The 15,790-nt window shown below is 39.9% G+C and overlaps 1 protein-coding gene across 4 annotated transcripts in view; it reads right to left on the reverse strand.

Moving 5' to 3' along the window:
• The window catches only part of LOC126271991 (protein MTSS 2), a 310,108-nt gene that overhangs the window by 14,130 nt on the left and 280,188 nt on the right, over window positions 1-15,790 (reverse strand). For all 4 annotated transcript variants that reach the window (XM_049974469.1, XM_049974470.1, XM_049974472.1 and 1 more), the window contains 4 exons: window positions 12,169-12,341; window positions 10,397-10,631; window positions 2,186-2,313; window positions 461-566 (listed from right to left, as the gene is read on the reverse strand). In XM_049974469.1, the coding sequence (XP_049830426.1) occupies window positions 461-566; window positions 2,186-2,313; window positions 10,397-10,631; window positions 12,169-12,341 (642 nt within the window). The remainder of the gene's footprint in view (window positions 1-460; window positions 567-2,185; window positions 2,314-10,396; window positions 10,632-12,168; window positions 12,342-15,790) is intronic.

Below are 15,790 nucleotides of genomic sequence, written 5' to 3' on the forward strand. Positions count from 1 at the left end.
GAAGTCCATGTAAAGCTCTTTTGCAACTGCTTCCAAAACATGAGAAAAAGGCAGATGCTGACTTACGTTCAACAGGCATTGTGAAATGTGATAATATTGCTATATTTTGTTTCTCTTCTTGTGTTTATTACTTCAACAGTTAATTATTAATATTGTGGAAAAAGAAGCTGTTTCTACACATTTTGTTTTGCAACCTTAGATGTTTCCAAACCACATCACTGCATATATACTGCTATACTATTTCCTCAGTCACCTTACCTGGAAGATAACTTAGCACAAGTTATCTAACCTTCTACAATAAAAATGACAAAAGTAGACATTAAAAATGTATAAAAACTTTATGGCACTAAAACAGTTTTATAGAAATGAACTTCTAATGAGTGTATGTTGAGTGGGAGTCAAATTTTACTTTGTCTGTTGTTCATACTTCTCAACAAACTTATTATAATGTGTGGCTTACCTTCATTGTGAGCAGCATCTTCCATGGTAATTATCTGGCTGCCGTAACCACTGGACGACTCCAGTGAACTTTCACTTGTGCTCCCATCTTTCTCTCCAGTTTCAACCTACAGAAATAGTTTGAAGAAAACAATTATTTATACATTAAAACAAGGAGAATATTATATACAAACAAACCCTTTTGTTTTTTAATCACAATGGTACTTTATTAAATAGCTGTGAACATACATTTCAACACAGCAATGTACCCATCACTAACGCACACTTATTTTCATTCCTTTACTCATGTACTCATCCAATTCTGATAATTCTTTTTATATTAACTGGTCACTGTTGCTCTCCAGCAGAATAAGTATTAACACAGGATGGAATAACAGTCGGGTCTTAGTGGGTAGAGGCAGTAGCCATTTGTGTGCAAGTTGTTGCTGTGTGAATGTTTGAGAGTTCTATTTCTCATGAAGGACTGTCTGTAAACTTAAGTATTTCATTGTGCCTGTCTGCAACTCAATGCCTCCTCTATGCAGAAAGTGTTAACAGTCATCATACTGGCTGGTATCTCTTTCCACTCATCCACCACTGCCCAAAGTTCCACCGTCTAGCCACAGAGGAGCATTCCCCTCTTGACTCAGTACCACCGAGGACTGAAGGAATGGAATTGCATTCTCCGTCAGGGTTTTGACTACCTCTCATCATGCCCTGACATGAGGAATGTCCTACCGACTATCCTCTTCACCCCTCTCACAACTGTACTGCTCCGCCAAGCGAAGCTACACAATATACTCATCCATTCCTACACAAACCCTGCTCCCAATCCCTTCCCTCATGCACCATGTCCATGTACCAAACCTAGATGCAAGACCTGTCACATACATTGTACTTATCCATATAGCTTATTTCCTGTTCCCATTCCAATACTGAACAGCCCTCTATTCCACCACCGCACCCATAGTCTTTTTCCTTCTCTCCTTTTCTGCTAAACCTACACCTCCCTGCCCTCCTCTTAACCTCCCGATTGCAGCTAGCTGCCTTGTCCTCTTTTCACCTCATCCCCATATACTTTACTGTTGCCCCCCAACCTACCTTGCTATCCCTTCCCTCCCCACACCAGCCCCCTCCTCACACCTACCACCCAGTTACCTGTCCCACCATGTGCTGCTCGGACATGCACACAATGTCTCTAATGAAGGCCTTGCTGGCCGAAAGCTCATTTTCTGACAGTATTTTTGTTGTGCCTGTCTGCAATTCAACTTCTCTGCTACATGGTGGGAAGCAACTATCCTTTTCATAATGTTACATTCCATCCTGGATTTTCCATAGTTTGAGTATTAACCATTTTTATCAAGAAATATTTATATAATGTACTCCATCAAGATACTCCAATGTGCTGCTGAGAACTACATTTGATTATGCATTCAGTGCTCAAAATAAAGAAGAAGAATATTTAAACTGCACAGCTACTTATCACTTCAGTTTATTACAAGCAACTATCAGTGTAGTATTGCGATTAGAAATGAAATTTTGAAATTCCCTATCAACAAGTCAATAGCAAAAAGCCTTCCATATTGTGAACTATTTGATGTACACAGCTAGTTCCTAGTGGGAGTTTGCAATAACAAAGTACTAATATTTATTTGCACATAAGGTAAATTATAATTTGGTACTCAAGCCTACTGTGACACTAAAGAATGATTTACAGCAATCTTTCCTAGCACAGCAAACTCATTACCTTATCAGGAGTCTCAGTTGGAGGATTGGTAAGCTCTGGTGGTGGAGGTGGGAAGTTCATCTCCTGTGCTTTGCTTGCAGCCATACTGGCTAGTTCATGCATATTTACATACATAGGCTGTGATGGTTCTGAAAGAAAATCATTAATGAAATAAAAATACATTTTTATTCCACAAAAGATAATTTAAATTTGACACCATAAGAGATAAACAACGGTCATCTTTTATCAACACTATAGGGTTAAAGCGTTAAAGGGGAGGGGAGATGCACACTATGATCAAAATGAGAAAGGATGGGGAACAATAGACAGTGTCAAAGTAGCTGCTGTATCAGAAAGAAGTGTAAGTATCATGCCAACAAAGAAAACCAACTGATTCAAAAATAAGTGAAGGTATTTAGCTCATCAGCTTTTCATGAAACAATGATAATGATTTAAGGAAACATATGTAGCATGTACTCCCTAAACATACAGTATTATAATAAAATTTGTAGAAATCAAGTTTATTCAGTTCCTCGATCATCACTAACCCGGAAGTCTGGTGACTGTCAGTCCGACTGTGAGGTCTTAAATGCCTACATTAAACAAAGTGCTTCACTGCTTTCACAAATTAACCCTTTCGCTGCTTTGGATGCGCATATAGATCTTGCTCTGGCCATTCCACAGGTGCTGTGGACAAGTGTATGCGTGCCACTTTTGTTTTCCTGCACTGCTATTGACATCTATGCACCGTTTTGTGGTGTAGACACCTTTAGGCATGTCGAGTCACAACAACCTGTGTACTGTGGATGTGTATCAGTGCAGAGCTGTGTTTCCACACTGTTCTTCCAGTAGATATTCAGAGTTTCTGGCTGCACTGTTCAAGTAAGGGTCTATGTTTGGTGCTGTGGTCGCTGGTGTAGTATTTGACTTCACCTTGTGCGTTTTTGTTAGATTTAACTTTGCCGTTTTCTATTCTACAAGAGAAATGTCGTGTCACTGTGGTTGCTCAGAGAGATCCAGGAAATACGAACCAGGAGTGACAGCGAGTGTGCATTACGTAATGTCAGTAGCAGTGATAACTCTTTAACAGAATCACGAAGTCTTAGTCCTCAGCCCAGTAGATCAGGTGGCACAACATCAGTCTGATGCTTCTGCATCTTTGCATTTTAAAAAATTATATTTATGTCTAGTCTCGATAGATAAAGTTTTGAGTATTAATCATACAGTAATGTATGCCTCTCTTAGTGTCCCATCATTTGCAGAAAACTTCGTTTCGATATCTTAACTTTTTATGAAATACAACAGATGTGACCACGATTCATGTGGCACATAGACAGTATGCTGGTGCAATACACACAACCTTCCCATGGATATAAAAACCAGTATCTTGAGAATGGTGATATGCATCACTCTGTTCTAACCTTTAAATGCAATTTTGGTATGTTAGCTACATTTTATACAGTGCAAAACACGAACAATACGTGAAGGCTATGCAATGTGTTTTTATCTCTGTAAAACTCCTTTATTTATTGTGCAGTGCTTTACTTCATTTGATATAGCACAATAACTGATGAATGATTAAAGGAAATTCAGTTCCTTATTGGGTGAAGATGATATATTGTAAGATGAGAAAGAATCAATTTTTTTTCACCCAATAGTTAAAAATCATGCGACGAGTATTTCATTCATGGTCCCCATGTTTGCTCAATTGCACCCCCTGACAATTTGTAAACAGAATGACTAAGTGTGGAGCGGAAAAGTTATCACTGTGACTTCCAACGACTGTTCATGTATTGGACCGGTATCACTAATAGATCCACCCTTTCCTCGAGTTGTTGTATATAGAAACTTCCACATGGGAAAATATATTAAAACCAAAGATTCCAAGACTTACCAAGCGGGAAAGTGTCTGTCGACAGGCACAATAAAGTAACACACACACACAAAACACACAAAATTACGAGCTTTCGCAACCGGTGTTGCTTCGTCAGGAAAGAGGGAAGGAGAAGGAAAGATGAAAGGATGTGGGTTTTAAGGGAGAGGGTAAGGAGCCACTCCAATCCCGGGAGCGGAAAGACTTACCGGGATTGGAATGGCTCCTTACCCGCTCCCTTAAAACCCACATCCTTTCATCTTTCCTTCTCCTTCCCTCTTTCCTGACGAAGCAACCGCCGGTTGCGAAAGCTCGTAATTTTGTGTGTGTGTTACTTTATTGTGCCTGTCTACCGACACTTTCCCGCTTGGTAAGTCTTGGAATCTTTGTTTTTAATATATTTATATATATATGACAGCAGGTTTATGAAAGAGTAACTATGAAAGAAGTTACTAAGGTAATCTAAAGCGACACTGCGTTCATCATAGGCTTCTAACATCCTGCTAAAACCTCCAGGAAAGGTGCAATTCCTAAGCGTTAAACAATATTGACAAACCTGTGTGTTTGTCTACTGCAGTTATTCATTTCTGGAGTTTTAAAGTGAGAAACTTATGTTTTTACAGGAATTGTATTTATTTTGTATTGAGGGAGGCAAAACGCCGATTGACAGATGAAATCTTCATGCCCAGCCCTACTGGCAGGGGTAGCTCACAAGTATACATTCTGGGTGTACACAAATTTTTAACAGTCAGTGTGAAATTAATAGTATCTGCTGTATTACAGTTATGCTTATCAATAAGTTTATACTAATAAGAAGAAGATGCACAACTTATCTAACAAAAAAAAGAATTGTTATCATGGAATTTTTTTGTTTTATACACAACTAACTACAGTTTAGGGCAACACCGAAATAATGTGTAAGCTTTTGCAACTCTCCACTTACCATTTTTGAGTAAGTGGGCATTTTCGTACTCTTCCTTTTTTTTGGACAAATGTACAACGTCCCTAACAGCTGTATTAGTTCACGAATTTACTTCCAGCCTGAAAATCAGATATTCTTACACTGCACCCACGCAACAACTTGTCCTAACTGTATACTTCCTTGGTAAACGTTTGCTTGTAGTCACACTTATTTGATTTCGTCACTCTGTCAATCAAAGGATCTGTTCTCTGAGGTCCTAGTTCCTTTGCAGCAAACTTTTCCTAGCAATTTACTTTTCTGTTCTCAGAATGAGGTTTTCACTCTGGAGCAATGAGTACACTGATATGAAATTTCCTGGCAGATTAAAGTTGTGTGTTGGGACGAAGACAAACTCTAGACACCTATGCCTTTTACAGGCAAGTGCTCTACCAATTGATCTACCTAAGCACGACTAATGACCCATCCTGAAAGCTTTACTTTTCTGTTACCAGTTAAAATAAACTCCTCATAGTCCATGTTTACGCTGCACATGAAAGCCAATTCCTGCGCAGTAAACAACAAACTCTAAATACAAAGTGTCTTTTCAGAAAATGATTAAACTCAAATAGTAATGTCTACCAACAAGGGTCACTTGACCAGAATACAAATGAGGCGCTGAGATACGCAAGGGCCTGAAGCACGATGCCATCGGTCCCAAATTTAAGTGAATACCAGAGAAACCAGTGATTTCACTTTTCGAATATACAATGTGGTTCTACACCACACACACATCTGGCTCACCACAAAACCAGCAGATTTCAGAAGCATGAATAAATGCTACAATTTTACAATCAATGGTGTTGTGCTTTAAGACCTCCGATTCTCAGCACCTCAAGTATAACTCTTTCAGAAACCCACAAAATAGGTTTACTGTCCGATCTAATTTTACTACAGTACAGTGAATGGATTGGCGTATCTTAGGCGTGTGCGATTATCTAGCAGGATTTATGCCAAACAAATGAGGATAAAAATCTGCCAAAATGTGCTATCACCTTGTGGCACCAATGTGAACTTCTAGTTGAGTGGCAAAAGGTAGCTACACACAATGTGAACCACACACATTGTTTATCAAATCCATACATATTTAGCCCATAAGGCAATTACATCACATGAGTTGGCCATGCACAAAAGCTCCTTAAAACAAGCACAACTGAATATATGCTCTCACGACCCTGATGCCAAGTTTCACGGAGTCTAGAGGGCGAATAGCACGGTAGAGCTAAGTGCCATATCTTTCCGATTGCAGCATATATGTTATATTTAACAGAATTCCAATAAAAATAACCAATAAATCTGCAAGGTGTCAAAAGCTAGGGTGTATCTCACACAGCAGCTACCACGCCTACTGCAATACTCAGCACAGGGAAACCAGGCCGTGCAGCACAACCAGTTCAGAGGTATCGGCTGGAACGCTGCCTTCCAGTCCTGGCATCAGTGTAGGGCAATGAGAAACTCTTGCTCTTCATGGAAAGTAGTGAGCACGTCTGTAGCAGTCAAGGTTTCTGGATAGCATGACTCACTAAAGCACACCCATTAGCTTTTTTCAACTCTACAACACTCGCCCCATTATGTTCCAGGACCTTCCACTCTTTTCTCCATTTCTTCTCTCCCCTAAAACCTGTTATCTTCTTAATGCTTCATCAAATACTGAATAGGTGACAATTCCTCTATGCTAATACAGTTCAGCTGACAATAGTAATTACTCCACCTTGATTTCAACCCATACAATAATTATTCCATGTGCTGGAATTGTAGTGTGGCAAAATGCCGTAGTCATTGCAACAGATGTGAGCCCGAGGGGGATTGCTGCTTTACAGGGAATTTCACCCAAATCTGAGCTGCATGGAGCACCTGGAAACATTGTCACCATGAGGAATGTTCAGAGGGTATCAATAGCTGGAACTTTTTTCATCATTAGTTTGCAAAATTTCACTGCAAATGTAGCACTGTATTCAGCTGTAGGGTGGACCAAAACAAGGATGTCAAAGAGTAAGAAATAAGCCAAGTGTTCTGTAACTACACCATGACTGGCTAAAAAGCCTCATTTAACTAATTTCAGGAGTTGCCCTAAAATTGCAAAACTGAAGAATGGTTCATAGAGGGAAGCAGGTAGATCCAGCAGTATGTTATTGGCCAATCAAGTTTGCACAATTTATCTTTTTGTTTGAGCGTGAGTGTGCCACATTTCATATCACTAACTTTTGCTGTATGATTAGCTGTTTAGCAGCTGTGACTGCAGAGTTAAGTGTTCAGCAGTTTAGCAAAAGATACAATCATCAGTCAGTGACAGTTTTATGCTTCAAGAACTTTCTTTTTAATTGTGTTTGAGAGCATCTTTCAGCAAGAGAGAAAAAAGTGCACTACTTCACAGCAACTTTAGTTTGACTGACAGGACAAAGAATTTGGATTGACCAATCAAACTTACAAGTTATTTACTAAACACAATCATCACCACATTTAAGTTGTTAATTTTTATTTTTTTGATAACCAGTTTCGATCTTCTAAGAGGTCATCATTAGATCTACATTCTTTCATGACACCAGGAATGGAGCTCTTAATGATTATCTCTTACAGGGTGGCGCACGAAATGTGTTACCAATTGTTTGTTTCACAATTTATGACGCATATTAGATATCCCGCTGGGATCTCTACAGCAGTACCAGCAGAGCTTGGAAAAACAATGAGTTACGAAATGACGTGTAATTCACGATACTGCCACTTGGAGACTAGTAAGCAGCAATGGCTGACGTTGGAAGACTGAGGACACAGCAACGATTGGCAATTGTGTCACTTTTTCATGAAACGAAAAGCCTTGTTGCGACTCGGAGGCGTTTTCGACAACAGTTTAAGACACGATGGGTCCCTTGCAAGACGACCATCCACATGCAATATGATAAATTTGTACAGGAAGGAACAGTATTGGAAGCGAAGCGATCTCGGCCTAAGTCTGTTTGTTCACCGGAGAATACTGAAGCGGTACGAGTTGTTGTTCAGAGAAGTACCGGGAAATCGTGTAGACAGGCAACAGTGCAACTGGGAATATCCAGACGCTCTGTTCGACACCTTCTTAAAAGTGACCTCCTTATGTACACACACAAGATGACCTGTGCACAGAAGGTCACTGAAGAACACAAGCAGCAAAGACTACTGTTTGCTCAGTGGGCAGAGGATAGGGAAGAAACGCTAAACATCATTTGGTTTTCAGACAAGGCGCATTTTCATTTAGATGGTGTGGTTAACAAACAAAATTCACACTTTTGGGCCACTAAAAACCCAGAAGTGCTTCATGAACAACAACATTATGCTCCGTGGATTACAGCGTGGGCACCAATTTCCAGTGATTGACTTATTGGCCCTTTTTCTTTGAAGAAACTGAACAGTGAGCATTATTTGAGCATGCTTTGCAATAGCTTCATTCCACAGCGTCTTGCTACTGCCTTGCCCTTCAACACGCAGTGGCTACTGCCTTGCCCTTCAACACGCAGTGGTTCATGCAAGATGGAGCAAGGCCGCATACTGCAAACACTGTGTTGGAGTTTTTAGGCGAGCATTTCGACATGCGGATCAGTTCACTCAGGTTTCCACGTCGCTTCAATGACGGACAAAATTGGCCCCCCTCAATAGTCCAGACCTCAACCCATGTTACTTTCCCAAAACCTACATGTGATTTAATGGAGCTCAGAAGACTTATTCTTCAAGCTTGCAGTGAAATTACGGAAGACATGTGCCATAGGGTAATCACTAACTTCAGTGTTCGCTTGAAGGAAGTTAAAAATGAGCATGTGCTGAGTTAGAACAAATCTCCATGGATGGCTCTTCATTGTAGTATATGTTCCTTTCAGATTGTACTGACAAAGTTTATATTCAAAGACAAAATAGTAACATTTTGTGCGCCACCCTGTAGAAGGGGCGAAATTGGTCGTCTAAAAACAAAAATTAACAACTTGAATGTGATCACGACAGCATTTATTAAATAAGTTATAATACTAATAAATTGCTGTTAAAAAATTTAAATTAATAAGTATACATCCTGAAGAAGTTTTAGGATACCAAGGGTAAAGATATTTCACTGTGGGACACACTGCTGCTAGGTCTGATGTGAGACACTTTGACTGTGCTCCAGAAAGTGACGCCTAGATAATTTTTAGTAATGTGGACATTTTTCTTTTGACATTTTAGTGTATGGCAGAATTATATTAATTACATAAAATAAAAGAAAGCCAACCACTCTCTCCTACAATGAACTGATGTGTGGAGCTTTGAAACACTAAACAGTAAATACTATACATACTAGCTTTTGAGCTCTCTCTTTTTCTGGTAAGAAGGCATCCAGACACACAACCCCACACACACATTCCCATGGCAAGACAGACTACCAGTGGCCACAGGAGTGTGTGTGTGTGTGTGTGTGTGTGTGTGTGTGTGTGTGTGTGTGTATGTGTGTGTGTGTGTGTGTGTGTGTGTGAGCATGTACTTTTACTAGAAAAAGAGCAAGAGTCTGAAAGCTGGTGTGAATAGTGTTTTCTGTTACTTGGTTTCCCTTATTTTATATGTTGTTCTATCCAAGAATTATATGAATTGTTTAAGTTCGTAGAAGAAAAATGCAACCAATTTGGCCATAACCTAGAAAAGAAATTTTGGGGAAACAAAAAACGAATTGTAATGAACTTCGATCCCACTTCTGCAGCTGGCACATGTAATTAATTAACATATATCCAGCATCATATAAAATAGCTTCCAGAAGTCAGATTGACAAAGCACCACCACATAAAATTAATCTAAACATGGTGCTTAACAAAAGCAACACTACAAAGTACTGGTCAAAGACACTGATTTGACTAACTGAACTGAATTAGTAAAAGATGTAAGTGATGTGTGATGTGTGATGTGTGATGTGTGTGATTTTGGCGTAAATCCTGACCTCTACATCTTTGAACTGTTGTCACAAGACTTTTGCTTTGCCAGCATTCCTAATAATGTTGTTTAACAGCCATATGGAGGTTAAATGGAGATTTGTAGTATTTACTGTTTCCAGGCCGGAGGTCCGATTTCGTGGATCGAGTGCTATGGGACCACAACCAGTTGTGTGACAGATATGACTCTTTTAATCTCACCTTGCAAGTGAAGAGGGTTGGTGACCCTTTGTCAACAGTGGTAGAGTTAAACTTAAGCCTGGAGCATGTGAGCCATGGTACAGGGCTGCTACCACAGCTATCATCAATACCGTAAGTATTACATGTAGAACAAACTTGGAAGAATACTAGTGGAAGTAGCAAGGCACTGGGTTTAAGATATCAAGTAGAAAGCACTCAGGTATCCATTTGTCATTTTTTAAAATAGCTTACAGTAAATCTACTGTGGGTGCTCAGATCATTTACTGTAACAACATTACTCTTACCCTTGCTTGCAGACTGTTGTGTACCAGGCAAAATTATTTTCGGAGGATCAGTCTTTAAATGAACTGACCGGCCAGCAGCAATAGCTGCTGCAGCCTTTGCAATGCCAGCCTGTGTACTGGCTGATGGTATAGACATTTTTGGTGAGGCAGTTGTTGGTCTTGATGGCCTCTCAAGTGAAGAGCAACGCTGAGGGATCGGAGGCCGAGCATACACAGGCTGTTGCTGTTGTTGCTGCTGCACATAATAAACACTGATCATTAGTACTGTTCGTCAAAAGCTACCAACTGCTCCCAACAAAGCAATTAATTGAATCAAACAATGGAAAATCTGGGATACACAATGACAATATTATGAAAAGGACAGTTGCTACTCGCCCAATAGCAGAGATGATCAATCACAGAAGGGCAAAACAGAAAGACTTTCAAAAAGTCTTTCAGCCAAAAAGGCCTTCGTCAGAAACACACACACACACACACACACACACACACACACACACACACACACACACACACACACAGAGAGAGAGAGAGAGAGAGAGAGAGAGAGAGAGAGAGAGAGAGAGAGAGAGAGAGAGAGAGACTGTGGCTGCTAAGGCACGCACATGTGCGCATTTATTTTGATGAATGCCTGTTTGAATGAAAGCGTTGTCTCACAGTCTTTCCATTGTGCCTATCTCTAACTTAGCATCTCTGCTGTAAGATGAGTAGCAACTATCCTTCTCATAATATTGTCAATTAATTAAATGTAATACTGTACAGATTGGCAGGAAATACTCGCCAAGCGGTGGCAGGAGAAAACACACTGGTAAGTTTTAAGAAACGGGAAGAGTTACAACAAAAAAAAGTCACTCAGAATCTCAGGTCAGTGGAGACTTACTGGATGGGAAGAGAAGAAGAGACCAATTGTTGGTGCCTGCACCAGACAAGATAAACCTGACAACTTAAAAAATAAAAGGGAGTGAACAAAAGGGGTAGTTACTATTTTAAAAGGAAGGCTGAGACCACACAAATTAACATAAATTCAGGACAGGTGAGTTGCGAGAATGAAATAATGATGGTGCTCTGCGAGATGACAGTCGTGACCTCAGTGCCTGTTTCACCCCATGTGCTGTCTGGTTTCTCCCATCTGATGAGTTTCTTATAACTCTCCATGTGGGCACCGGCTTAACAATACGTGTTTTGTCCTCACCACACATGTAGCCTAAAGTAAGTTAATTTCTGAAGTATTGACCTTTCTTTTCAGTACCTGTTCTTTTTTTTCTCAATCTTATTTTTATTTTTCTACATCTTTTGTATTCCAACTTGCGTTTTTTCCCTGCAACTCTGGGTTCTGAGTGACTTTTCCATAACTCTTCCCATCTCCTAAACCTCACAAGTCCTTTTCCTTCATCCCCCTTCCTTTTCCTTCAGCCTTTCTACCAGAAGGAGCTACTGGCTCCAGAAGCTTCCACATTTCCTCTTTCTTTTGTTTGTGTTTATTCCTGCCACCACTTGAGAGGATTTTTTATGCATCCACAATATATTATATTGACAAACACTGATTAATATAATGAAATAAATAGTTAAACAAAGTAAAATTCACAAAATATTATTAAAATAAAATACACAGAAAAATCTCTAAAGCCTCACAATACAGAAATGGCTTAGAACAAATATAAGTATAGTTCAACTATTTATTATCAGTTGTGGTGTTCAATTGACAATTATGGACTTTCGCGTTATATAACTGCAAAAGAACTGAGACCTAAGTTAGTGTAAAATCTATAACATACCTTGTTAACAGACTGTCTTAACTGAACAGACCCATCATCTGTTGTTGCTGTAGTTGATGTTGCAGCTGCCACTCCCAATGCAGAAACTGGACTCACTGGCTGTGAGTGGCTTGCTTCAGGTGCTTGGAATGTGTATACTGTCAGTGGTGGTCTCTGATGACCGCGTTCGTATGCTGAAAAAGGCAATTGTGTTCCCAGTACGGAAGCAAACCTTTCCGTAACACAGTTTTCTATATCCTTAATGTAGTCTGTCAACAAAGTAAATTATGGGGAAACACCATGTAGTTGCAAATTTATGCACTGTGATAGGAGGAAGTGTTATGAATAAGCACTAAAAAAATCCAGAGTAGTGGTGATGGTGTCAGGGTCTGTGTGTGTGTGTGTGTGTGTGTGTGTGTGTGTGTGTGTGTGTGTGTGTGTGTTTCCTAGAAAAAATGTTTTACAATACAAAAAAGGTTAAACTATATTGACTTTCCTACAATAAAGGTACCAATAACTTTTTTCTCCAAGGCTAAAAGTTTCGGCATTGTTGGGGATGGGAAAGTCGCAGATTTTTAAAAATAGTGTTATAATGGTATAAAATACATTTTTACTTTTAAACAAAGTGGTTTAAGCACGAATATTAAATGTGCGCACTATATCTAAGTGCAGTTGAGTCATATTAAGGGATACGCAAGGGAATATATCAGGTGATGCCTCCCATTATCTACCCCACAGATGACAAGAAACAGCTACAGAGTCTTTCACAATATCATATCAAGAATCCTTAGAATGTCTTATGGATCACATGCAACACAGTGTGCTGACCTGTCTGGGGAGGTTTACTTTCCACTTAGCACATTAACACTAAATAGAATATAGATATGAGTTCAACACATGCGGACAGACTCTTAGATATATCTCTGCACACTATTATACACAGCTGGCGAGAAAATTGATTCTCCATCATCCCATACACCAGTTGTAGCATTCTTCCAGGAATGAGCACTGCTCACTTTTGATTTTGTAGACAAACTCCATAGCATTTCCTATCCAGTTCTCTTATGTGAGCAGACAAAGTAAGCTCTCTGAGCTCCTGTATATATAGTGGAGTTATTTTCAGCTTATTAAGTGAATACTTATTTGCAGCAATTAAGTGAGCTTCTGCGTAAAATGAGTTCCTAAAAACAATGTCAGAAGTTTATAATTTGTAGTTTTGTTGGGAATGGGATTGGACTGATAAATTTGGCCTACAACATACTATTGAGACATGTAATTGTGTTTTAGTCACTTTATGTTCAATTATTGATTGATCAGTAAGATATTGCAATTCCCTCACCATAAACTGTATTACTGGTATATTGTGTAAATTTCTCACATTCAGGAATTGCTGGCAGTTGTAGAATGGGCTGCACTGAGTGGAGCCATTTACTGTGCATCTACAGCATATCTTGCAAGACAGATGTGAATATATCTCACAGAATGGGACTGACCCTGTTTAAGTCGAGAACATGAATCTACTACAATGCATTGCTTGACTTACATGGAGATATCTGAAGACAAAAAACAAGCAGGTGACCTGCTTTTGTTACAAAGGGAGATGTACGATTAATCTTCCTGGCCTCTTAAGATGTTTGGAAAGCTGAGGCTGGCGAGATGCATTAGATACCCCTTATATTACACTTGGGACAGGCTCTTCAGTGAGACAGGTAGTTGACAGTGCCAACTGTTCAACATTTTTATGTAACAGCAGCAAATGAGCACTCATCTAATAAACTGGAAATATTGCTACTACGTAAACACTCGTTCAAGGAAGTTAATTTTGCCTATTCACATAAAAGAAATAGACAGGAAATGAAGCTATATCTGGTCTGCAAAACAAAAAAGTAAGCAGTACTCTTTATGCCAGAAGAACATAACAGCTGCCGTAAGTGCTTTAGTACTGTAAAAAGGTGTTTAGAGCTGTACATAGATTCCATCCATGTGCATCTGTTGCGTTAGTTTTATTTCTCACTCATATCTCTGTTTCACGTGCTGTTAACACATTGTGTCGAAAATAAACACCCTAAGCATGTCTGCACACTGTGTTGCCAGTGATTCATAAGGAGGCTGCAGAGGATCGGTTTAACATTGTTAAACACCCTGTAGTTGCTTCTCACACTGTGGGGCAGATTTGTGGAATCACTTCCTCCATCTTCAGTTTGCAGATCTATGAAGGAGTGCAGTACATGACCAGAATCTAGCTACCTACCTTCCCCTCACCAACACTATTTTTTTAATTATATACGATTTTTCCACATCCTGCAATGCAGAAACTTATAGCCCTATTTCTTTTTTGTATTGTAGCAAATTTCATGTAGTTCACTTTTGTTCTGGGATATGTTTTCACTACATGCAAGACTTACCAAGTGGGAAAGCGCCGGCAGACAGGCACATGAACAAAACACACACACAGACAGAATTACTAGCTTTCGCAACCGATGGTTGCTTCTTCAGGAAGGAGAGGGAAAGACGACAGGATGTGGGTTTTAAGGGAGAGGGTAAGGAGTCATTCCAATCCCGGGAGCGGAAAGACTTCCCTTAGGGGAAAAAAAGGACAGGTGTACACTCGCGCACGCACACACACACACACACACACACACACACACACACACACACACACACACACACACACACACATATCCATCTGCCATGGCAGGTGTGTGTGTGTGTGTGTGTGTGTGTGTGTGTGTGTGTGTGTGTGTGTGTGTGTGTGTGTGTGTGTGTGTGTGTGCGCGCTGCGCGCCGCGCAGCGCGCGCGCGCGCTGCGCGCGCTGCGCGCGCGCGCGCGAGCGTACACCTGTCCTTTTTTTCCCCTAAGGGAAGTCTTTCCGCTCCCGGGATTGGAATGACTCCTTACCCTCTCCCTTAAAACCCACATCCTTTCGTCTTTCCCTCTCCTTCCTGAAGAAGCAACCATCGGTTGCGAAAGCTAGTAATTCTGTGTGTGCGTTTGTGTGTTTTGTTCATGTGCCTGTCTGCCGGCGCTTTCCCGCTTGGTAAGTCTTGGAATCTTTGTTTTTCATATATTTTTCCCATGTGGAAGTTTCTTTCTATTATATATATATATATATATATATATATATATATATATATATATATATATATATATATATATATATATATATTAAAAACAAAGATTCCAAGACTTACCAAGCGGGAAAGCGCCGGCAGACAGGCACAATGAACAAAACACACAAACAGAATTACTAGCTTTCGCAACCGATGGTTGCTTCTTCAGGAAGGAGAGGGAAAGACGAAAGGAGATTACTTATAAGTAAAGTTATATTCAAACACCCCCACATGCCAATGCTCACACCCCACCAGCCAGGATTTTTAGTTACTGTTCATGATACTCCTTCCTACCACTGCACAAAAATTTTCAACCACTATTTTTCCACCCTATTTGATCTTTTTTGGTCTTCGTTGACTGGGCTAATGATCCCAGCAAGGAAACTTTAGTCTCACTATCAGCTTTCTACTATAGAATCCTTATGATCCTTTATGATCGCCAGGTAATTCTCATTTTCACCACACAAAACCCGCAGTGTTGTTGATAATATCTGAAATACATCTAGATGAAGAGTGGCTGGACAAAAATTGT

This window comes from Schistocerca gregaria, chromosome 5 (genome assembly GCF_023897955.1).
Source record: "Schistocerca gregaria isolate iqSchGreg1 chromosome 5, iqSchGreg1.2, whole genome shotgun sequence".
Classification (NCBI taxonomy): Eukaryota; Metazoa; Arthropoda; class Insecta; order Orthoptera; family Acrididae; genus Schistocerca; species Schistocerca gregaria.